Here is a 25,685-nt window from a genome sequence, read left to right as displayed (position 1 = left end):
ATTTGGGGAGAAATTCTATGAACATGTGCTCAAAATTGAGGGAAACTTTTCTTGGGTACAGGTTGCCCCTTGTATGAAATAATCTAACCAACCTCTGAATACATGTTCTCTGCCTTTTGGTGGCTGGCAAATCTGTTAGCGTCCCGTGCTTCGTTTGCTCCTCGGAACACTTTGAGTAGTGCTTCCATGGAAATCATTTCCGTGTTCGCGTTTTTAGAGATTTCTTCTTCCTTTTCCTCCCCTTCCTCTTGTAATTCCTTTTCTTCACTTATAAAATTGTCCTCAAGTTCAGGATATTCCTCAATGGGACTCATATCAGTAAAGGAGGAGGTCTGTGCAATTCAATGAAGAGAACATGAAGTCTTTCCAGGAATAGAGAGATTTAGAAAACACCAGTTTGGTCCCGCACTTTTTATGCCCTGGGATGATTGATAGTGCCTACCGCAAACTAGCTAAACAAAATCTAGGATAGAATATGCTGGCTGCGCTGGAAATCATGTTGAAATCCCAGACCAGTTCTGCTGGTAGTTGACAGAGGCCTCAGTGTAGGGGTGTCTTTCTCACCTCCATACAGACTGCTGCCTACTACCCTGCCAGATACACTGCATTCCTCAGAGAAAGGGCAGTGGAATGAATTTGTGTAACCACTGTCGGACTTCTACACATGAAGCCAGATTTCTGAACAGGATTTGCTTTGGAAATTGCCTGCAGTCAAGAGGTTGTGGGCAAGTTAATTTCTCAAGCTTGACAGATTCTAAGAAGCTTTGGGAATGTTTGTTTGGATGCTGGAGGTTAAACCCGACTAAACATCCAGAAGGTAAAATAGAAGACAAATTGAATACAGACAGATTGGGATTCTTATTGCTGTTCGTTGACACTCGGCCAAGAGCCATGAACTCAGACACTGGCATTCTGAACATGGGAAAGAGTAAATTGTTTCTGATGGAATTTCTTACGTATCAAAAGCCTGAAAAATATGCCTACCCTTTGATACCATAATTATTGATCTAGGAATTGATTCTAAAGAAATATTCATGTACACAAAGACTTTTGTATACGGATGTTCATTCCGTGTTACTTACAGCAAAAATAGAAAACCTATGGTTCCAAAAATGGGGAATGGTGACATCAGTGATAGTGTCGGTCTGTGGCAGAATACTATGCTGCCGTGAACATTTTGGTTTAGAAGGATACTGCGTGACACGAGAAAACACTCATGGGATGAGTGCAGAAAGGAAACAGAACACAAATAATAAATATACCAGGATCCTCATTTTCTTATATATCTATACTTATAAATGAAAAAAAGAGAAACAGGTACATTAAAGAATTGAAAGTAGTTACCTCTGATTGGTCCAACAGGTGACTTCTTTTTCACTTTGTTTTGTATTTTTCAAATTCTTTACAGTAGATTTGTACTTACTGTATTTACTGTTATAAATGTGTGTGTGTGTTTCTGATGATGAGGTAATAGATATTCAATGATTTGCCATAGAAAAATGGGCATTTTCAGAATGTTGACTGGCCCGATGTCAGAGAACACCTGAGGGCTGATTCTCCATTATTCAGATGAAGGAAAAATGCTAATTTAGGCTTAAAATTAGAGCAGGGTGCCAATACCTGTAAATGCTTAATTCAGTAGAAGCATTAAGTGCATAGATTGTGCAAGTTCGTTCCAAAGAGCCACATAAGTCCCATGTGTAAAAAGATTATAACACAGAACAGAATTAAGCCTCTGGTTGTCATAAGCCCCTCTGAGGGATTTGCAGGGGCTGAAGATAGTGCAGTAGAGACAGGTTGTATTTGCTTAGCTATGTGTGGTCACCTTGCTTTAGTTGGGTTTCCATATCCTTTGGTAAATTGGGAATTTAATCTAATATTGGAGGGTGGAGGGAGAATTCTCTAGCAGGTGAAGTTTTTGGAATTAAGTACAAATATCTGTCATCTACCTATCTATCATCTATCTATCTATCTATCTATCTATCTATCTATCTATCATCTACCTATCTATCATCTATCTATCGATCTATCATCTATCTATCTATCATCTACCTATCTATCATCTACCTATCTACTATCTATCTATCATCTACCTATCTATTATCTATCTATCTATCTATCTATCTGTCATATACCTATCTATCTATCATCTACCTATCTATTATCTATCTATCTATCATCTACCTATTATCTATCTATCATCTACCTATCTATCATCTACCTGTCTATCATCTATCTATCTATCATCTACCTATCATCTACCTATCATCTATCTATCTATCTATCTATCTATCTATCTATCTACCTATCATCTACCTATCTATTATCTATCTATCTATCTATCATCTACCTATCATCTATCATCTATCTATCTATCTATCTATCATCTACCTATCTATTATCTATCTATCTATCTATCTATCTATCATCTATCTATCAATCTATCATCTATCTATCTATCATCTACCTATTATCTATCTATCTATCATCTATCTATCTATCATCTATCTATCATCTACCTATCTATTATCTATCTATCTATCATCTATCTATCTATCATCTATCTATCATCTACCTATCTATCATCTATCTATATCTATCTATCTATTCATCCAGCCTCTTCTCCATTTTAAACAGTTGAAATACTACTCAGCAGAAATGTGAAACTAACTTTTTTGTCTCCATCTAAGAAGCCTGGGAATCATCACACTGGCCACCCGTCAATAATCCCCCCGGGGCGATAGAATATTTGCTGTGCTGAAATGAACATAGTCGGGGCGATAGAATATTTGGTGTACTGAAATGAACATAGTCGAGGTGTAGAACATCTTGCTGAATGACTGAAGGACGAATGAATTTCTATTCAGAGGGCAGCACAGGTGCTACGCGGACAAGACAGAGACACAACCTGTGGGTGAGCACATGACTAGTTGGGCAGGATGAGCAGGCAATACCAAAATTGAACAGAGAAGGAACCTGCTCTCTCTGCACTATTTCCATAACTACAGAGGGCCCAACTTCTCAAAGACTTGCTATAATCATCATGGGATAAACTGATTTTTTATTTTAGTCAAAAGATAACAATTTAAACATTTGAGTGAAGAATCCTTAACTTGTTATATCAGAGGATGCTTTATAAATGTTTGCTATTTTTGCTCTCTAGGGGGTTGGAACAGAATAGACTTAGTGGTTCAGTGGGAGGGGAGGGAGAAGAGGGAGGCCAAGATCAGGACCAAAGGAGCCAGTTCAGCATCCTGGCGGGACTGCAGGGTGTGCACAAGAGGGGGCTCCCAACAGATGCTCTGCAAGACCACGATTGTGAATGTGGGCGGATGAACAAAACCAGGGATGCTGGTTTGGAGAAAAGCCAGGGCTTCTGAATGAGCAATTATTAGTGGCATCAAAACTCTGTGTGAGTCACATTATCTTCTAAGCAGCGGGGCAGATTGTGGCACTAGCAAACACTATGTCACACTCTCAGAGACAGCCCTCCAGGACTCCCAGCAAACGTGCCCCTGGAGTGGTGCCTGATTGTGCATTTCTACCATTCAGTCTGCTTAGTCCCACATCTCAGAAGGCAGAACAGAAGATCAGTCCTTGGGACTAATGTGAGCAAAGCATCAAAGAGATGCAGAATGGGATGCACATTTAAGTTTTTCGAAACCCAAGGCCTCAAACCATCTCTGTCAGGATGCTTTAACAAGACTCTCAAAATGTGGGAGGTTCAAGCTCATAATTTACTAAATTCCAATATCATAACCCCAAACTCCACAGGTCAGGATGAACCATTTCCTCAAATATCAACTTCTTTGAAGCTTCACGATGACTAGTGCCTGCTCATGAGTGCTTTGCTCTTGAGCTTCCTTTAAATTACCCAAAAAGCCGTGGGTTTTAACAGGAGGTCTGTGCCACGGTGAATAAAACAGTGTGAGTAGCAGATATAGACTAAGAAAGAATGACGTATCAGGGAGATTTCCAGTTGTTTTTTGGAAAGCAAAAGCCGAGATCCCATTAAATGTCCTGGGAGTGAATACAGATCTGTTGGAGGTGTTATTTCTGAGCAGGCTCATTTTGCCTTCCTGGGATAAAGTTGCCCAGGGAACTAGAATACAGTTGGAAAGGGCACAGAAAGGGAGGCAGGATGGTGAGGGCTAGGAGTAGGCAAGAATGAGGAAGGTGGGTGGATCCTGTATTTCAAAAGCTCCTATGGTTCACTCCGAGCCAGGAGTAGTCCTGCGTGTGTGGCGTGTGACAGATCTGCACTCCATCCCTGCCCCACCCTGGTTTCATCTCTGTTGTGCAGTGGTCATGGGGCAGTTCCTGTACAGTGTCCTTGGGCTTTAAAAGAGCTCTTGAGAGAAGTACTCCAGGGGAGCTGCTTCCTGGATGGGCACTAGCTCACGGTGAATGACCCACCAGGTCAGGGACAGAAGGGATGCAGTGCCTTCCTGTGCTAGCTGGCTTGGCTGCTACCCACCCAGAGAGCTGTCTGTTGCTATGGCAACCCTTGTAGCACATACTTCCTTTTCCTGGTCTTTCTGGCTCGGTTCGGCCTCCTGAACCTGCTGTTGCCTCTGCCTCTGGAATGTCTGCTCTCCTCCTCTCTACCTTGGAGATGGGAGTCCCTCCCTTCCTTCTCTCTTCGTCACCTTCTTCCCTTCTTTCCCTGCCATGTTCACAAACACTAATCGAGTATTTGTTGTGTGCATTACTGAGCACTTGCTACTTTGGAGGACATAAAGATGGGTAGCAAGTCATCCCCAACTCAAGGTAGGAATAACAGCAGTAGGATTCAATAGATAAACCACCCCCTGCCTGAATAACTAGTTCTCCTTACTTCCCTCCTTTGCCCCCTACAGTCTGTCCTGTATGGGGGCACATTTTAAATCAAACGACCCTGCTCCAATGACTTCTCATCTCATCTCTTGACACAGTCAAAGCCAACGCCCCTCCAGGGCCCCTCGGAGCCCTCTCCCCGTCACTATCCTTGCCTGCTACTCTCCTCCAGCTCAATCCTCTCCAACTACACTGGCTGACTTGCGGTTCCTTAGGGTCCACCAGGCATGACCCCACTTGAGAGATTTTGCACTCACTGCTGTCTTCACTTAAAATGCACTTCCTCCAGAGGTCTATCTGCAAGGCCCTCTCCCTCACCGCTCTGGGCCTCTGCTTCCATGTCTTTTCACAGAGAGACCTTCTGCGACCATTCTATTTAACACTGCAACTCCCACCCAGACTCCTATATCTTTCCCTCTATTCTTTATTCCCCATAGTGCCTATCACCATTTGCTGCAGTCTTTATTTTACTTGCTTTATCCCCAGAGGTGCTGGATAAATGTTTGTTGAGTAAATGCACAGGTGCATGTGATGGTGCTCAGCCTTGCCAGAGGGGATCTGGATGTAAATGGGGCCCAGTTGCGGGAGTGCTCCGTGTGTTGGGGGAAGCTTCATGAATGATCTGGCGGTTGAAATAGGCCTTGGGTACTGGGGAGCCCTCGAACCTTTCCAGATGAGCTGGAGGGGACAGCAAGAGCAAAGGCACGGAGGTGGCAAAGGAGAAGGTTTAGACCCCTCTTCTGATCTGTAAAGCCCCATGTTAATCTGTCCTTTATTCTGTGTTCCCTCCATGTGTGGGCCATCATTCTCCCATTCTTTCCTGTATGGATAGGGGCAATTAGATGGAATCCCTTTAGGGGAGCAAATTTGGCTTCTTATATATCCTTTGCAGATCGCAGGGCTACACAGAGGGTAGGATTTACAAAGCTAATTAATGAAGTAATTGATTGCTCCACTCAATGAAATGTTTACTGAGCTCTGTAGCAGTAATTCAGATTCAGGAAGGCAGGTTAGGGGATGCAGAGCAAGACAGATGGCCCATCCCTGCCCACAGGGTGCCCAGAGTCCAGGAAGGAAGCTGACCCTGTAGAAGTAGTTATCTATGAGGATTATGGTGAAGGGGGAAGCACAGCATGCTATGGGAACACAGGGCAGGGTTGCCTGCCACCATTCCAGGTCAGGGAAGGTCTCCCTGAGGACAGGTTAACTGAGACCTCCAGGCAGGTTATGACCCATGCCAGTGTTGGGTTAAGGAGTCCCAATCTATAGAGAGGTGCAGGCAGACCACATCTAACTCGTCATTTATTTGGGAAAATGTAAATGGTCTTCCTATGTTCTAAGAAGAGAGCATTCTTGAGTGGAAATAACAATAACTCCTTCCTGAACTTTCTGTCACTGTGTTAGTGTTAATGCTGAGTCTAAAGTACATGGAGGTGAAGAGCCCTGAGTTGTCAGCTTCCTAGGCAGCACTCTGGCCTCTCCCTGCCCCTGATGGAAGGGGTAGGACATCCTCCGGGTCATCTGCTCAGGGCTGAAATATAGGGCTGCCTTTAAAGAGTCTATGTCTTTTGGAATGTGAAAGCTGTCATAGGAACTTCCCATTTTTTTCTCAGACAACCCAGCATACTCTGTTTTGACAAACATGTATGAAAGGAAAAGAACTGCAGCTAGGACATCCGAGGAGTCTGAACGGTGCAGCATCCCTCGCCCCTCTGGGTCCACAAAGAAGAGCAGAAAAAAGCATTCCATCGTGAGGGCCACCGCTCTGTCCCCAAAAGGTCAGGTGAAGACTAAAAAGTCATGCCAATGGACACCTACTAAGTGTATTAGTTATTTCCCTGTTCTGAGGCTTTTCTACCTCCCCCAAAACAGGGGATGTCAACCCTTTAGAAATCGACAGGGGGATATGAGGTTTTATTGGACATTAAGCTTTTCTGTCCCTGGATGCAGGTGACACAAAGTGCCTGTGGAATTCAGGTAGCCAGGTTTGGGCCTGAAATACTATCAAGTGTCACATACATGTGGGATGTGTCTGAGGCCTGAACTTGTTTTACATAGAATTTCCACAGAGTGTGACAAAGAGTCTGGGTTGATACCCAGTTCTTTCTCATTTATCAGGATCAGCACTTCATGCAAAATAAAGGCTGCCCTTTACAGAGCAAATTTTGGTTTCACCAAAGAAACTTTGAGCAAATTTGGATTTAACTACCAAAACACTTTTTAGATAGTGGGTCCCTAGTTCTTAATCCAATTGAGTAAGGCATTATCGAAGACCTAGTAAAGCATCATGTGAGGAACCTGGGAAAATACAGATTGAAAAAAAACAGTCTTTGTTCTTAGAAGTTTAGGATCTTTTGGAATCCCCTCCAGACCCCAACGCTAGTCCATTTCTGGACCACAATTACCTTTTCTGCAACAAGAGGAGGCCTTTCAATTGACTGGAAGACATGAGTCCCAGTGGCCACACTGAGGGCCCTGTAGACCCCTTCCATACTGTCTGGATGGCAAGCAAAATAAAGCAGCATCTGTGTGTAGTCAAGCTGAGGTGGATCCTTCTCACAGTCAGCAAATAATCTAAAGAAAAACTGTCACACAAAAGAATTTCAGCCAGAGATCAAATGCATATGCTTCGGTAGACAGTAGATGGACGGGCAATGAAGAATCCCTCCCAAAGTTTGGAATACAGTCACTTTCTGAGGACTGAATTACTAAAACTAACATGTAATGAATGGTATTAACTGAAGAGTATGCTAAGTAAAAAAACATGAAATGTAGGGCTAGAAACATTCTGATGTTAAAGAAAATTGTATGCTAATCAATGGTACCAACATACTTAGGAATGAATGTGCTAATTAAGGTGGCAGGGATGACATGTTAAGTAGGAAAAGGGAGCAAGGACCCCTCTGTCCATCCTCAGCTCCATCCTGACAAACTGGGCCCTGACTCCCAACCATGAAGCTTCTGGTACATCTCACTCCCTGGGGAGTAGGGAGAAGGCAGGGAACAATGCCCAAAGCCACTGGGACTTGAGCCATTAGACTCTTTAAACTGGCCCACGTTGCGCTGAACTCCCTAAACTATTGACTGTAATGTGACTTCTTCCAGTGTAGACTCCCATGCGGAAAGAGTGTGCTTATCACTGAATATCAGCTTGTTTGGCAAGTCTCTCCCGCATCCTGAATGACTGAGCTGACGCTCAGATCTAGATGCAGTGTCTCATGCATTTGACAGCGTGAGGAGTTAGTGCTCCGGGACCTAATATCCTCTGGCGCCCTGCAAATCCTAGGCCAAGCCCTGGGACACAGAGGTCACACCCAAGCACCTACGCGGCCCTGTTTAGGGAGGTGACTGGCTCTTCTCAAACATTTGCATGCAGTGACCTGGAGAAGCTTTTTTCTTTTTCTTTTTATTTATTTTTTAATAAATATGTCTGTTTATAAAGTCACGGAACTGATTTTTTTTAACATCTTAATTGGAGTATAATTGCTTTATATTGTTGTGTTAGTTTCCGCTGTATAACAAAGTAAATCAGCTATACATATACATATATCCCCATATCTCCTCCCTCTTGCGTCTCCCTCCCACCCTCCCTATCCCACCCCTCTAGGTGATCACAAAGCACCGAGCTCATCTCCCTGTGCTATGCGGCTGCTTCCTACTAGCCATCCATTTTACATTTGGTAGTGTATATATGTCAATGCCACTCTCTCACTTCTTCCCAGCTTACCCTTCCCCCTCCCCATGTCCTCAAGTCCATTCTCTATGTCTGCGTCTTTATTCTTGTCCTGCCCCTAGGTTCGTCAGAACCATTTTCTTTCTTTTTTTTTTAATTCCATACATATGTGTTAGCATATGGTATTTGTTCTTCTCTCAATTTCGTTTCTTTTTATGGCTGAGTAATATTCCATTGTATATATGTGCCATGTCTTCTTTAACCATTCATCTGTCGATGGACACTTAGGTTGCATCCATGTCCTGGCTATTGTAAATAGAGCTGAAATGAACTTTGTGGTACATGTCTCTTTTTGAATTATGGTTCTCAAGGTATATGCCCAGTAGTTCTATTTTTAGTTTTTTAAGGAACCTCCATACTGTTCTCCATAGTGGCTGTATCAATTTACAGTCCCACCAACAGTGAAAGAGGGTTCCCTTTTCTCCACACCCTCTCCAGCATTTATTGTTTCTAGATTTTTTGATGATGGCCATTATGACTGGTGTGAGGTGATACCTCATTGTAGTTTTGATTTGCATTTCTCTAATGATTAGTGATGTTGAGCATACTTTCACGTGTTTGTTGGCAATGTGTATATCTTTTTTGGAGAAATGTCTATTTAGGTCTTCTGCCCATTTTTGGATTGAGTAGTCTGTTTTTTGATATTGAGCTGCATGAGCTGCTTGTATATTTTGGATATTAATCCTTTGTCAGTTGCTTCATTTGCAAATATTTTCTCCCATTCTGAGGGTTGTCTTTTTGTCTTGTTTATGTTTTGCTTTGCTGTGCAAAAGCTTTTAAGTTCCATTAGGTCCCATTTGTTTATTTTTGTTTTTATTTCCATTTCTCTAGGAGGTGGGTCAAAAAAGATCTTGCTGTGACTTATGTCAAAGAGTGTTCTTCCTATATTTTTCTCTAAGAGTTTTATAGTGTCCAGTCTTACATTTAGGTCTTTAATCCATTTTGAGTTTATTTTTGTGTGTGATGTTAGGGTGTGTTCTAATTTCATTCTTTTACACGTAGCTGTCCAGTTTTCCCAGCACCACTTATTGAAGAGGCTGTCTTTTTTCCATTGTATATTCTTGCCTCCTTTATCAAAGATAAGGTGACCATACGTGCGTGGGTTTATCTCTAGGTTTTCTATCCTGTTCCATTGATCTATATTTCTGTTTTTGTGCCAGTACCATACTGTCCTGATTACTGTAGCTTTGTAGTATAGTCTGAAGTCAGGGAACCTGATTCCTCCAGCTCCATTTTTCTTTCTCAAGATTGCTTTCACTATTTGGAGTTTTTTGTGTTTCCATACAAATTGTAAAATTTTTTTTTTCTAGTTCTGTGAAAAGTGCCATTGGTAGTTTGATAGGGATTGCACTGAATCTGTAGATTGCTTTGGGTAGTATAGTCATTTTCACAATGTTGATTCTTCCAATCCAAGAACATGGTATATCTCTCCATATGTTTGTATCATCTTTAATTGCTTTCATCAGTGTCTTATAGTTTTCTGCATATAGGTCTCTTTTCTCCTTAGGTAGGTTTATTCCTAGGTATTTTATTCTTTTTGTTGCAATGGTAAATGAGAGTGTTTCCTTAATTTCTCTTTCAGATTTTTCATCATTAGTGTATAGGAATGCAAAAGATTTCTGTGCATTATTTTTGTATCCTGCTACTTTACCAAATGCATTGATTAGCTCTAGTAGTTTTCTGGTATCATCTTTAGGATTCTCTATGTATAGTATCATGTCATCTGCAAACAGTGACAGCTTTACTTCTTATTTTCCGATTTGGATTCCTTTTATTTCTTTTTCTTCTCTGATTGCTGCGGCTAAAACTTCCAAAACTATGTTGAATAATAGTGGTGAGAGTGGGCAACCTTGTCTTGTTCCTGATCTTAGTGGAATGGTTTCAGTTTTTAACCATTGAGAATGATGCTGGCTGTGGGTTTGTCATATATGGTCTTTATTATGTTGAGGTAAGTTCCCTCTAGGCCTACTTTCTGGAGGGTTTTTACCATAAATGGGTGTTGAATTTTGTCAAAAGCTTTTTCTGCATCTATTGAGATGATCATATGGTATTTCTCCTTCAATTTGTTAATATGGTTTATCACATTGATTGATTTGTTTATACTAAAGAATCCTTGCATTCCTGGGATAAACCCCAGTTGATCATCATGTATGATCCTTTTAATGTGCTGTTGGATTCTGTTTGCTAGTATTTTGTTGAGGATTTTTGCATCTCTGTTCATCAGTGATATTGGCTTATAGTTTTCTTTTTTTGTGACATCTTTTGTCTGGTTTTGGTATCAGGGTGATGGTGGCCTCGTAGAATGAGTTTTGGAGTATTCCTCCCTCTGCTATATTTTAGAAGAGTTGGAAAAGGATAGGTGTTAGCTCTTCTCTAAATGTTTGATAGAATTTGCCTGTGAAGCCATCTGATCCTGGGTTTTTGTTTGTTGGAAGATTTTTAATTTCAGTGCTTGTGATTGGTCTGTTTATATTTTCTATTTCTTCCTGGTTCAGTCTCTGAAGGTTGTGCTTTTCTAAGTATTTGTCCATTTCTTCCAAGTTGTCCATTTTACTGATATAGAGTTGCTTGTAGTAGTCTCTTAGGATGCTTTGTGTTTCTGCGGTGTCTGTTGTAACTTCTCCTCTTTCATTTCTAATTTTATTGATTTGAGTCCTCTCCCTCTTTTTCTTGATGAGTTTGGCTAATGGTTTATCAATTTTGTTTATCTTCTCAAAGAACCAGCTTTTAGTTTTATTGATCTTTGCTATTTTTTTCCTTCATTTTTTCCCCATTTATTTCTGATCTGATCATTATGATTTCTTTCCTTCTGCTAACTTTGTGTGTCTTTTGTTCTTCTTTCTCTAATTGCTTTAGGTGTAAGGTTAGGTTGTTTATTTGAGATTTTTCTTGTTTCTTGAGGTAGGATTGTATTGCTATAAACTTCCCTCTTAGAACTTCTTTTGCTGCATCCCATAGGTTTTGGGTCGTCATGTTTTCATTGTCATTTGTTTCTAGATGTTTTTTGATTTCCTCTTGGATTTCTTCAGTGATCTCTTGGTTATTTAGTAGTGTATTGTTTAGCCTCCATGTGTTTGTAGTTTTTACAGTTTTTTTCCTGTAATTGATATCTAGTCTCATAGCGTTGTGGTTGGAAAAGATACTTGATACAATTTCAATTTTCTTAAATTTACCAAGGCTTGATTTGTGACCCAAGATATGATCTATCCTGGAGCACTTCCATGAGCACTTGAGAAGAAAGTGTATTCTGTTGTTTTTGGATGGAATGTCCTATAAATATCATTTAAGTCCATCTTGTTTAATGTGTCATTTAAAGCTTGTGTTTCCTTATTTGTTTTCATTTTGGATGATCTGTCCATTGGTGAAAGTGGGGTGTTAAATTCCCCTACTATGACTGTGTTACTGTCGATTTCCCCTTTTATGGCTGTTAACATTTGCCTTATGTATTGAGGTGCTCCTATGTTGGGTGCATCAATATTTACAACTGTTATGTCTTCTTGGATTGATCCCTTGATCATTATGTAGTGTCCTTCTTTGTCTCTTGTAACAGTCTTTATTTTAAAGTTTATTTTGTCTGATATGAGAATTGCTACTCCAGCTTTCTTTTGATTTCCATTTGCATGGAATATCTTTTTCCCTCCCCGCACTTTCAGTCTGTCTGTGTCCCTACATCTGAAGTGGGTCTCTTGTAGACTGCATATATACAGGTCTTGTTTTTATATCCATTTAGCCAGTCTATGTTTTTTGGTGGCAGCATTTAATCCATTTACATTTAAGGTAATTATTGATATGTATGTTCCTATTACCATTTTCTTAATTATTTTGGGTTTGTTATTGTAGGTCTTTTCCTTCTCTTGTGTTTCCTGCCTAGAGAAGTTCCTTTAGCATTTCTTGTAAAGCTGGTTTTGTGGTGCTGAATTCTCTTAGCTTTTGCTTGTCTGTAAAGGTTTTAATTTCTCTGTCGAATCTGAATGAGATCCTTGCTGGGTAGAGTAATCTTGGTTGTAGGTTTTTCCCTTTCATCACTTTAAATATGTCCTGCCACTCCCTTCTGTCTTGCAGAGTTTCTGCTGAAAGATTAGCTGTTAACCTTATGGGGATTCCCTTGTATGTTATTTGTTGCTTTTCCCTTGCTGCTTTTAATATTTTTTCTTTGTATTTAATTTTTGATAGTTTGATTAATATGTGTCTTGGTGTGTTTCTCCTTGGATTTATTCTGTATGGGACTCTCTATGCTTCCTGCACTTGATTGACTATTTCCTTTACCATATTAGGGAAGTTTTTAACTATAATCTCTTCAAATATTTTCTTAGTCCCTTTTTTTTCTCTTCTTCCTCTGTGACCCCTATAATTCTAATGTTGGTGCATATAATGTTGTCCCAGACGTCTCTAAGACTGTCCTCAACTCTTTTCATGCTTTTTTCTTTATTCTGCTCTGCAGTAGTTATTTCCACTATTTTATCATCCCGGTCACTTATCCGTTCTTCTGCCTCAGTTATTCTGCTATTGATTCCTTCTAGAGAATTTTTAATTTCATTTATTGTGTTGTTCCTCACTGTTTGTTTGCTCTTTAGTTCTTCTAGGTCCTTGTTAAACGTTTCTTGTATTTTCTCCATTCTATTTCCAAGATTTTGGATCATCTTTACTACCATTACTCTGAATTTTTTTTCAGGTAGACTCCCTCTTTCCTCTTCATTTGTTTGGTCTGGTGGGTTTTTACTTTGCTCCTTCATCTGCTGCGTATTTCTCTGTCTTCTCATTTTGCTTAAGTTACTGTGTTTGGAGTCTCCTTTTCACAGGCTGCAGGTTCATAGTTCCCATTGTTTTTGGTTTCTGCCCCCAGTGGATGAGGTTGGTTCAGTGGGTTGTGTAGGCTTCCTGGTGGAGGGCACTGGTGCCTGTGTTCTGGTAGATGAGGCTGGATCTTGTCTTTCTGCTGGGCAGGGCTGTGTCCGGTGGTGTGTTTTGGGGTGTCTGTGAACTTACTATGATTTTAGGCAGCCTCTCTGCTAATGGGTGGGGTTGTGTTCGTCTTGCTAGCTGTTTGGCATAGGGTGTCCAGCAGTGGAGCTTGCTGGTCATTGAGTGGAGCTGGGTCTTTGCATTGAGATGGAGATCTCTGGGAGAGCTCTCGCCAATTGATATTACATGGGGCCAGGAAGTCTCTGGTGGTCCAATGTCCTGAACTCAGCTCTCCCACCTCAGAGGCTAAGGCCTGACAGCTGGTCAGAGCACCAAGACCCTGTCAGTCACACAGCTCAGAAGAAAAGGGAGGGAAAAACAATACATAAAATAAAATAATAAAGTTATTAAAATAAAAAGTTTTAAAAAATTATTTAAAACAGAGTAATTAAAAAGAAAAAGAGGGGGCTTCCCTGGTGGCGCAGTGGTTGAGAATCTGCCTGCTAATGCAGGGGACACGGGTTCGAGCCCTGGTCTGGGAAGATCCCACATGCCGCGGAGCAACTAGGCCTGTGAGCCACAACTACTGAGCCTGCGCGTCTGGAGCCTGTGCTCTGCAACAGGAGAGGCCACGATAGTGAGAGGCCTGCACACCACGATGAAGAGTGGCCCCCGCTTGCTACAACTAGAGAAAGCCCTCACACAGAAACGAAGACCCAACACAGCCAAAAATAAATAAATTAATTAATAATTTAAAAAAAAAAGAAAAAGAGAGCAACCAAACCAATAAACAAATCCACTAATGATAACAAGTGCTAAAAACTATACTAAGATACACATAAAAATCAGAAACTAGTTAATCGCATACAGCAAACCCCAAGTCTACAGTTGCTCCCAAAATCCACTGCCTCAATTTTGGGATGATTCGCTGTCTGTTCAGGTATTCCACAGATGTCGGTACATCAAATTGATTGTGGAGCTTTAATCTGCTGCTCCTGAGGCTGCTGGGAGAGATTTCCCTTTCTCTTCTTTGTTCGCACAGCTCCTGGGGCTTAGCTTTGGATTTGGCCCCGCCTCTGCGTGTAGGTGGCCTTCTGGCACCTGTTCTTCGCCCAGACCAGAGGGGGTTGAAGGAGCAGCTGCTTAGGGGGCTCTGGCTCTCTGAGGCCAGGAGGGAGGGGCACGGAATGTGGGGCGAGCCTGTGGGGGCAGAGGCCAGCGTGACGTTGCACCAGCCTGAGCCGTACTGTGTGTTCTTACAGGGAAGTTGTCCTTGGATCATGGGACCCTGGCAGTTGCGGGCTGCACGGGCTCCCGGGAGGGGCGGTGTGGAGAGTGACCTGTGCTCACACACAGGCTTCTTGGTGGCGGCAGCAGCAGCCTTAGCGTCTCATGTCCGTCTCTGGGGTCCATGCTGATAGCCGCAGCTCGCGCCCGTCTCTGGAGCTCGTTTAGATGGTGCTCTGAATCCCCTCTCCTCGCACACCAGGAAACAATGGTCTGTTGTCTCTTAGGCAGGTCCAGACCTTTTCCCGGACTCCCTCCCCGCTAGCCGTGGCGCACTAGCCCCCTTCAGGCTGTGTTCATGCCGCCAACCCCAGTCCTCTCCCTGCGATCCGACCGAAGCCCGAGCCTCAGCTCCCAGCCCCGCCTGCCCCGGCGGGTGAGCAGACAAGCCTCTCTCGGGCTGGTGAGTGCTACTCAGCACCGATCTTCCATGCGGGAATCTCTCCGCTTTGCCCTCCGCACCCCTGTGGCTGCACTCTCCTCCGTGGCTCTGAAGCTCCCCCCTCCGCCACCCGCAGTCTCCGCCTGCGAAGGGGCTCCTAGTGTGTGGAAACCTTTCCTCCTTCACAGCTCCCTCCCACTGGTGCAGGTCCCATCCCTATTCTTTTGTCTCTGTTTTTTCTTTTTTCTTTTGCCCTACCCAGGTAAGTGGGGAGTTTTTTTGCCTTTTGGGAAGTCTGAGGTCTTCTGCCAGCGTTCAGTAGGAGTTATTGCACATATAGATGCATTTTTGTGGAGAGGAAGGTGATCTCTACGTCTTACTCCTCTGCCATCTTGAAGGTCCTCTGGAGAATCTTTTTTAAATGTATGTATATGTATAGCTGATTCACTTTGTTATAAAGCAGAAACTAACACAGCATTGTAAAGCAATTATACTCCAATAAAGATGTTAAAAAAATAAAATAAAAATTAAATGTAGATTCCTATTAAGTAAACGGCTCTGGAGCAGTCTCAGATTCTGCATGTTTAGCAAGCTCCTATACAATTCCCAAGCCGCTGGCCCTGGCCTACACTTAAAGAAGCAAGTGCCTAGATCTAGAGATACCATGTTATTCTTTATTCCTGACAATCCTTACAACTATGAGCAAATCTAATTATACATCCATGAGATAACAATTGGAAAAATTATTTTCTGATATTTGACAAATCCAATCAAATTTAAATAAAAATAACTTTGATGGGAAAATACATAAAGTCTGTTATGCTATGAATCAGAAAAGAATCTTAGAGGTCAATGGGCTCTGCAAGCTCGTTCATTCAGTCACCACTTTTTATCAAACGTTTACTGAGGGTCTGCTGTGGCACCGATCTAGGCTCAGATGCTTCAAAACACTCTCTGATGGTAAGGCAGCCTTAGACATTTGAAGAGTCATGATCCAGCTTTTGGGTTCCTTCAGGACCTTATATTTTCTTCATCTTCCCACTTGCCTTTGGAAATCCTCAGGGATTCCCAGCAGGACTAGGGGTAGAAGGGAGCTGACACCAACAGATAACCATGGCATTGTCCTTTCATGTTTATCTTCCATTTCTTTCATATGAATCCTTGAACTTTAATATTATTTTCATTGAAATGCTCTTAAAAAGTGCTGTGTAGGTGCAACACATTATTTCCATTAACAAAGAAGTTCAATATGATATATTGAAGGAAGATGGGCAAAAATAAAACAAGTTGACATGTGAACTCTTTCTGTAATTACACAGGCTTGATTTTAAACCAATGGATGAGGCATTCAAAAAAGGGAAGGCCTGCTATGTTCTTAAGACCATTTAAAATGTTGTTATAGGAAGACTCCTAAGAAGGCTTCAAAGTTTCCCTGGAAAAACCCCTCAAATACATATCTTGTATAATCCCTTCCCCTTGAGTATGGGTGGGATTTGTAAATGTGATGGAAAGCCAATTTTCAGGAGTAAAGGTAAAGAGATTTTGCAGATACAATTAAGGTCCTTAATCAGTTGATTTTGAGTTAATCAAACGAGAGCCCAACCTTGGGCCCTGATCTAATCATGTGAGCCCTTTTAAAAAGGACCCAGGCCTTCAGGGAGAGATTTGAAGCCAGCAAGATGCTTTCCTGCTGGCCGTGAAGAAGCAAACTCTGAAACTGTGAGAGGGCGTGCGGCAGGGAACAACAGGCAGTCTCTCGGAGCTGAAGTTCTCAGTCCTACAACTGCACGGATCTGAATTCTGCCAGCAACCCACCTTGGAAGCCAGTCCTGGAACCAATATTGGAATTGGCCTCAGATAAGACTGCAACCCCAGCTGACACCTTGATTTTAGCCTTCTGAGACCCTGAGCAGAGGACCCAGCTAAGCCATGACTGGACTTCTGACTTACAGAAACTCTGAGGTAATAACTGGACCTTGGTTTAAGCCACTAAATTTGTGGAAATTTGTTACATAGACTCAAAACCCAACACAAATACTACGGTTTCATTCATTCAAAGAGTACTAATTGACTGTGCAGAACCTTAGATGGCTCCAGAACAGTACTTAGGACCATTCCAGACTGTTCTAGGTGCTTGAAATGCACTTACTAGGAAAGAGATAAAGATGCCTGCTTTTGAGGAGCTTACTTTCTAGAAGAGGAAGACAGACAGAATAAATAAAGTAAATTAGATAGTAATTATGGAAACACAGGGAAGAAAAGTAGGTCAAGGAAAGGGGAATTGGAGTGAAGAGCGGGGAAGGGGGGCAGGTTGCAGAATTGAGAAGATGAAATTTGGACAAAGGTTGGAGGTGGCAGGGAGTAGGCAGGTAGGACACGCAGGGGAAGGGCCACACAGGCAGAGGAGAGTGCAGAGGCCAGTGTCCTCAGGTGGGAGCACGCCTGCACATTTGATCAACACGGCGTAGGCCAGAGTGCATGAGGCAGGGGTCAGAAGAGGCAAGGCCGGTTGGTTTCTTGAGGACTTTGGGTTTTCCTCTGACTAAAACGCAGTGCTGTGGGATGGCTGGAGTAGAGGCTGCTGTGACCTGAGGCAAGACAAGGGAGACATGGAGGACCTGTGGTGAGGCCGCTGCTGTCATGCAGGTGAAGTTGGCTGGTTTGTTCCAGTGACAGCAATGGGACTTGGAAGAGGTGGTCTGACCCTGGACGTATTTTGAGGGTAGAACTACAAGGATTTCCTGAAGGACTGGATGTGGGGTTTTGAAAAGGAAGAGAACTGGGGATGACTCCTAGGGTTTTGGCCTGAGCAAGAGGAAGGACCGAGTTGCCACTGACCGACATGGAGAGGGCTCTAGGTGAAGGTGGGGCAGTGGGGTGGTGGGGATGGGAGGTCAGGGACCCAGTCTTGGACATGATGAGTTTGAAATGTCTACTAGAACATTCAAGTGGAGATGTCCAATAGGCAGTCGTGTCTATGAGTCTAACGTTTGGAAGAGAGGTTTGGGGTGGAAATAGACACTTGGGATTTGTTAGCAAAAAGCTAGTATTTCAAACCACGAGCCCGGCTTCAACAAATATTAACAGCCCAAAGAAATAGAAGGATTTCACATGGACGGAAGCTGTGGAGAAGAGATTAAGACAAAACCGTGAATTTGCATATGGTGAGATTAAATTGCTTTTTCTCAAGAAATCCCTATGAATTTTTAAAACACTGGAATAGTTGCTCTTGATGTTGTGTGGAAAGCTGAGCAGCCAGGCCATGGTTGAACCTTGTCAGTTATAAGGAAGTGACTTGTCACTGGCAGGGGACAACGATGTGATTGCAACACAGACATGTCTCAGGGTTCCTTTTTCGGATGCAACTGGACCTCTTACCCAGTGCCTAGGACTCTGAGGTCATCCGAGCCCACAGACAGCAGTAATTACGGTCTGTCTCTGGGAACCCTGGTGGCCCTGGATTGTAGAGAACACAGATGACAAAGCAGGGGAGCTGGGTGTGGCCAGCTAGATCGTAGGCCAAACCCTCTTTTTAAGAGCCTGCAGAGGCCCCGGCAGGTGAAGGAATCTATTCAAGGTCCTACGGTGGGTCAGGTCAGAACTGGGAGCAGAGGCCAGGCATCCTGACGCTCAGAATTCCTCTTCATGGGGTGCTTTTTCCCCTGATTGGGTCTTTACTTATTCTAATTATGGCCAAAAAAGTAAACTTATTATATTGTTTTACGTTTTCCCTTTGCACCCCTTTCTTTAGCTTCTTAACCATTAACTGGTGTTTTACCATGTGGAGCTAGCGTGGTTAGCTTCTGTTTAGCTGACACTTATGTCGGGCTTACTGTGTGCCAGTCACTGTTCTAAAAGTACCACACATATGACCTCACGCGGCACAACACTCCCAGCAGAGAGGGATGAAAATAAAACCACAGCACAGAGAGGGTAGATAACTCCATCAAGACCTCGCAGCTTGTCAGCCATGGCATCTGTGCTTTTAATCCCAGTTGAAGGGCATTGAGATTTATGAAATGTTGAGCATCCAGTTCATGGGGCAGAGAGGACACCACCCTCTTCTGTCCTCTGGACAACACACACACACACACACACACACACACACACACACACACACACCTGTCAACCATCCTTTGCCCTGTAAGGGCGCTTCTTTCTCAGGCTCTGTGGTCCTGCCTCTGCCCCCCACTTTGTTCCTTTCCTATGTTCACTTTCCAGCAGTTTGGGTAGCAGCAGGTGGGAGCCACACCCTTTCTTGGCATCCCAAGGCCCTTTCCGGCCTCACTGTGTCGCAGTCCTCGGGGCTGACCAACACAGGCTGTCTCCTGCCTTTAGCAGCTCTGTGAGCAACGGAAGGGCTCTGCTCTGATAAACGCTTCTAAAAACTTCTGGCTGAAAAGGAAGTTACTTGACATCATATTCAGACTGCTGGCTTCTTCCCAAGGAATGAAGAACCTGTTTATATTGTTGACAGATTTGTTCACAAAATCATATAGAGACACCTTCCAAAGCTGTACAGGAGAATTGAGCTCAGTCCTCTAGTTTATAAAACAACCAACAACCAAAACAAAAAAACTGCCCGTGCAACTGCCAGCCTCATGTCTTGGACTTTTTCTGGTAACTCCCTGACCCCTTTCTTTCACCTGCTCTCCTGCTAGCATCTAGCAGAGATGCTCAAAGAATATGCGTCCAATTGAAGGGAATTGCTCACTTTCAGTTTACACTGGAGTCATGCTCAATTTTGCACTGCAGTTTTTAACTCATGGCTGGCTGAATTGATCAATCGATATACACAGTTTGCTGTCATGTCTGAATCTACCATTCAACTTTTCTCATATCTTATTGAGCTTGGCTGTGTTGAAGTCAGAACGGTTTTCAGATTTTAAGGGCTTGCATTCTATTGTGGCCTCAGGGATAGAAGCTAATGATAACAATAATGATGATGATGATATTTTTGATGATAATAATGATAATCTGATGGGTAGTGGGCAATACTGTAAGCAAACTCTTGGAATGTTGCTCAAGTTAGTCAAAATCAAAGAGAAATGAACAAAGACATATATTGGTGAAAGTCAGTTCTTATCCAAAGCTTTTACAATTGGAAGGGAATTTAGTGAAAAATGTGTTCAGGACCAGCGTATTTGCTAGATGAGAAGACTGAAACCCGGAGAGCTTATGGATATTGTCTGGGATCACATAGTGAGTAAACAGGAGAAGCCTGTCTATGATTTTGGTCCCTGCTTCCCTCCAGACTCTCCTATGCTGTCGCCATAGTGAATATTAAACTCTGCACTTGGGGGATACAGCAAAGGAACCGGGAGTCAGGGTGGAGTCTAAGACTAATTACACAAGTGGAAGAAAAGACAAAGAAATGGATCAATGTTATGATACTACATACAGTTTTTAAAGATTGCAGGAATTACCTCTATAAGATGCTCCTGCCTATTGAATGGCAGAGGTTCAAGGGGATTTTCTGGAATTTTTCTATCTTCATCTCCCGTAAACCACAGACCAGCCTACACAGAAAACAAAAATGAGAATCATTAAAGTTACACTGAGATGTAATTGTTCCTCTGAAAGCCACAGAGATTGAAGCCATCTCTGCAGGTGTCTAGAGCAGTGGTCTCCAAAGTAGGGTGCAGAAACCATGGGGATGCTGGAGAAAATACTAGAACTTCCATTCACATATATTGGATCTCATTCTTTTGTAAGTTTTATTTTAAAAAATTTGATAATGTATAGAATGCATTAGTGCAGTAGTACACGTGAATAATTTATAAATGAAACCCCACATACTGGGGTGCCTGCTATACTGTAACTGTTGGAGCATGCGGCAAAGCTTGGAGGTCCCTGCCCTGGATGTTGCTTGCATTGCAGTACTTTGGAGGGGTCACTGCCCTCCACTAGCTCATCTTGCTCGTGTCCTGTTCATGTTGCTCTCTGTTCTTGGAGCCGAGTGTGGTGTTGGGGCAGATTGTTGGTGTTGGAAATCTTTGCTGAGTGAGTGACTGACTGAATCAAGAGCTCAGGACCTACTTTTTAATGACAACCTTCATTCTCAGCCCATGTCTGACACTAATTACCAAATCCCTCGGTTCCCATCTGGCGATGCCTCGCCCCCTCTCCCTTCCTCTCACGTCCACGGCTGCCATGCTGGTGTAAGCCTCTTTGCCTCCATCACGGGCTGCTCCAGCAACCTCGGAGCTATCTTCGTTTCCAGTCTCTCTCTTATTTGTTTCAGCTCAGACCATTTGACCATAACAATTTTCTCAAAACTTTAATCTTGTCATGTCATTCTCTGCTTAGAACAATTTCCTACTCTTGCTCTTTTGCTCACATTGTTACTCCTACTTGAGGTGACTACTTGTTCACCAATGTAAACCTACTCATCTTTCCAGACCCAGCTTAGATCACACCTCCTCAGGGAAGTCCTCTTTGATCTCTCCTCGAAACCCCAATTTGACTTGTTTATACCAGATATTTGGCATTCAGTTCATTCCTTTGGGTGTTTTCATTCATGTCTGTTATTGAACATCAGGTATTAATTCCTTGGGTTTGAAGAATGTGTCTTGCCAAACTTAACTTTTATACATGGCAAGCACTTCATATACATAAGAATCTTGTTCCTAGGTCTTTCTCCCTTACCATCTTCCAGAGTGACAATCTACCCTTGGCACTGCCTACTTCCAAGAACCATTGGCCAGCCTAACCTGACTCTGGCCTATGCTTGTGCCTTCTTTCCTTCGAAGAATCACCCGTGTTTTGAGAGAAGGCTGGAGTGACACTAGGTAGCTTGTAAGGGGATGCAGCCCCCAGAGGTGAGGACCGGGTTTTCTTTTCATTTAGAACAGAGGAGTGCTGGCCATGCAGAAGCCTGTGAAGGAGAAGACACAGAAGAAGCTAAGGTCCAGCACGGGCTCAGGCTTTGAATGTAAGTACTTTGCACTGACCAGGAAGAGTCCTTGCCCAGTGGCCAATCTGTGGACCATAAGTACCACTGCATGGAGAATAGAGAGATGAGGAATGTAGGTAAGATTTATGCTTCAGGCCATGATGGAGCGACAAAGCTCAGAATTACCCTCCTGCCTTAAACAATAAAAAAAATGACCAATATATATATATGTAACATAATTTTTTCAGACATTAGACAACAGGCAACACAGGACAGTAATTCCTGAAATAAGGAGAGCAATGGGCAGCCCAACTATTGTTCAGGCCACAGTGTCAGGAGAGGCATCCAAATAGAGCTGGCATGTCTTGCTGGGTTGAGAAGATAGATTTGGAGTTGGGGGGGGCCACGATGACCAGAATTTTCAGGGCAAAACACTAGAGATGCACTGAAAGAGAGGGTGAGCCCTAGAGATCTGTAGAAAGATCTCCTCAAGTCTTGACTGAAAGCCAACCTCTGGATGTATGTGTGGAAAATGCCAGAAGCTGGAGAAAGGACCACAGGAAAGGAGTAAGCTGAACTGTTCCTGAGACTCACACAGGGCTGGGACTATGTTATCACCAGGGAAAATGTTACCACCCTGCAGAGTGGAAGGACCTCCTGATACACAAGGCATTGGGTAGCACCACCAGGAGGATATTGCCTTAGTAGTGGGGCTAGATTAGCCCTAAACTAAAGTTTGCTCTGGACCCACCCTTATCAATCTTAATGTAACCTTGAAAGTATAAAACTGATTGCAAATAACATTACTGCATGCCCGACAATATTTAAAGGTATATAAGATTGGACACCCACCAATATAAAATTTATAACATCTGGTATCCTATACAAAGTCATGCAAAAAAGCCAGAAAATATAACCCATAGTCAGAAGAAACATCAATCAATAGAAACAAACACTGAAATACACAGATGATAGAATGAACAGACAAGGATGTTCAATTAGCTGTTCTAAATGTATTTCATTTATTCAAGGAGACAGAGAAAAATGCATATAATGAAGAGAGAAATGAAGGATATAAAAAAGACCCAACTTAAAGAGATAAAAAACATATTTCAAATAAAAATACACTGGATTGTATTAATAATAGATTTGACTCTGCAAAGGAAATGATCAGTGAACTAGAAGATGGAGAAGTAGAAATGAATACAAAATAAAGTCAGAGAGAAAAAAAAATGGAAAGAAAAGAGAATCCAGCATCAGCAACCTGTGGGACAAACATGTGACTGGATTTTGAGAATGGGGGTGAGGAGTACAGAAAAAATATTTAGAAAAAAATTTCTGACAATTTTCCAAATTTGACAAAAACTGCAAACCCACAGGTGCAAGAAGCTCAGTGAAACACAAGCAAAAGAAATATGAAGAAAAGCACACCGAGGTACCCAATAATCAAATTGCTGAAAACCAGTGATAAAGAGGAAATATTAAAAGAAGGATTCCTACTCATCCCTGATTTCTCAACCATCAATTCCATATCCAGTTGTTTCAACGCACAGGAATTTTCCCTTATTCTTAAAACCAAGAATTCAGTCATGTTAATTTTTAAAAAATAGATGATATTTTAAAGATTAGGAAACTGTTTCAAAGTGTTTCACATACAAGAGGGTCACATGAGAAAGAAGAAAGAACCTAATCAGAGAACAACTTATATTTTTTTAAAAGTCATCCATGAAAACGTTAGCAGTGCAAAATGTTAAACGTGAACGTAGGGTTGGGTTTAAATTGATCAAGCAGGGTTCAGTCAACCACATCTTGCCCCACTGGAGAATCAGGTGATTTATCCTTGAAATGTGGAAATGTCCTTTGTACTCCCTTGCTAAAACATGGTCAAAGAATTTTAGGTTAGTTTACTTTTCCTTAGAGAACAAGTGCTGCGCTGTTTGGATCCTAGAACATCTGACTCATTAAGCCTATGGTAACCTGCATTCTCACTGACAGAAGATGAGTCGAGAGAGTTCACCATTCTGCATGAGTGTGACTAAACATCCACACGTGACAGAGGCAAGAGTGTGACAGCTGCAATAGGGCTGGAGCAAAGGCAGGTGCACTTTTATGCTCACGTGGCTTAGCCCAGGTATGCAACCCCAGCAGCTTCACAAACGCTGTATCTTATTCCGTTTTAGAAGCTGGGGAAATCAGCACACTCTTACGTGGCGGTTATGGTGAACTTGCAGTTAGTTAAAAGAAAAGACAAAATAAAAAGCAGAGTAGGGAGCTTATTTACTTATTTATTCCCCAGAGAACTTCATTTCAGCAATGTAGTCGTACTATTTGACTACTGTATTCGAAGGTGGCATTTTCAACAAATCATAAAACTTTGCCCTAGAAGCTGTTTTGATAGTCCCATGAAAGCACTCTGTGTGTGTGATGTGGCGAGCGCTGGAGATCTGTGAGTCATGTGGGGAGGTCAAGCGGGCCTCTCCAAATGGCCTCCTTGTCCTGAGGAGTGGGCGTTGGGTGGGTAAGCTGAGAGGGCAGAGCTCAGAAATCAACTGCTCCCAAAACCCAGGCGGTGTTCTGATAAGTATTTCTGAGTTTCTGTTTCATGCAGCAGTCAACTTTCTCTAAGAAATTCACACTTTTGGTGAGGGAGCTTTCTGGTTTTGCTCAGCACTGTGGTACAAATTACCAACATCTAAGTTCGTCTCACGTTTGTGCAAAAAGATGTTTAAATTGATAACCTGTGTTCATTGGCACGTACTGTAAAGAGTGAAGGTTGGTACATTCACGAGCGCCCACTTTTTAAAATCTTAAGCCAACAAGAAAATAGAGTAAGTTTTGCCCTGCTGTTTATGTTTTTACACAAAACATCTCTATAAGTTGTAAGCCCAGGCCCAGGACAGTGAAAGAATTCACAAAGTGCTCTACTTGGGAAGTATGTAAATTAGAGCCCAATCAGCTATGCGCCTTTCTTGATCAGGCTTGAAGAACCTCTTCGATGTGGAAGTGCTATTTCCTCTGGCTCAATTGTCTGAGCGTGGGAACGTCAGGGCTGTCTATGAGCATGTCTTCCATTAATCAAGGAAGAAAAGAGAAGCAGGAAGAGATGTGATCTTTCAATGGTGAAATATATACAAGCTACATGCACCTAGAGATTATCACCCTGTTTCAAAATCAGCACCTTATAAACGTTTCCACCTTTTGTGTCTACCAGCAATGTGAAGTGGTGAACATTAGGATGAATTCGATTAGTAGACACAAAATAAGTCATTCAGGCCCTTCTTAGTTATGGCATTTCATTCTTCCTCCCTCCTTACTCAAGCTTCTCAAAGATGAATCGACTGTCTTATCTTCACTTCCTAAAGACCTATTTATTTCATCACTCCTCTGCAATCTAGACTCTGTACTCTCCCAAAATTGCTCTGGTGAAGGTCAATAGTTACATCCTATCTACAAGTCCAATGGCCAGGTACCATGTTCCTGGATTATCCATCACTTTACACACTTGCCTCGGGTGATCTGGTCCATTCATAACTCCAACAACTGCCTACGTGATGGTGACTGGCTTCTGCATCTGCCGTATCAGATGGGACATTTCTGTCTGCATTTCCCACAGACGTTTCAAACTCAGCTTGTCAAAAACCACCTCATCA

General features: G+C 42.5%; 1 protein-coding gene across 1 annotated transcript in view; it reads right to left on the bottom strand.

The window, feature by feature from the left end:
- Positions 1 to 25,685, bottom strand: part of SPEF2 (sperm flagellar 2) — a 174,163-nt gene that overhangs the window by 6,819 nt on the left and 141,659 nt on the right. The window contains exons 32-34 of the mRNA XM_059916221.1: positions 20,567 to 20,659; positions 7,242 to 7,421; positions 93 to 332 (exon numbers count right to left, since the gene is read on the bottom strand). Coding sequence (XP_059772204.1) covers positions 93 to 332; positions 7,242 to 7,421; positions 20,567 to 20,659 — 513 coding nt within the window. The remainder of the gene's footprint in view (positions 1 to 92; positions 333 to 7,241; positions 7,422 to 20,566; positions 20,660 to 25,685) is intronic.

This window comes from Balaenoptera ricei, chromosome 3, assembly GCF_028023285.1.
Source record: "Balaenoptera ricei isolate mBalRic1 chromosome 3, mBalRic1.hap2, whole genome shotgun sequence".
NCBI lineage: Eukaryota > Metazoa > Chordata > Mammalia > Artiodactyla > Balaenopteridae > Balaenoptera > Balaenoptera ricei.
This window is presented reverse-complemented; position numbering and strand designations above follow the sequence as displayed.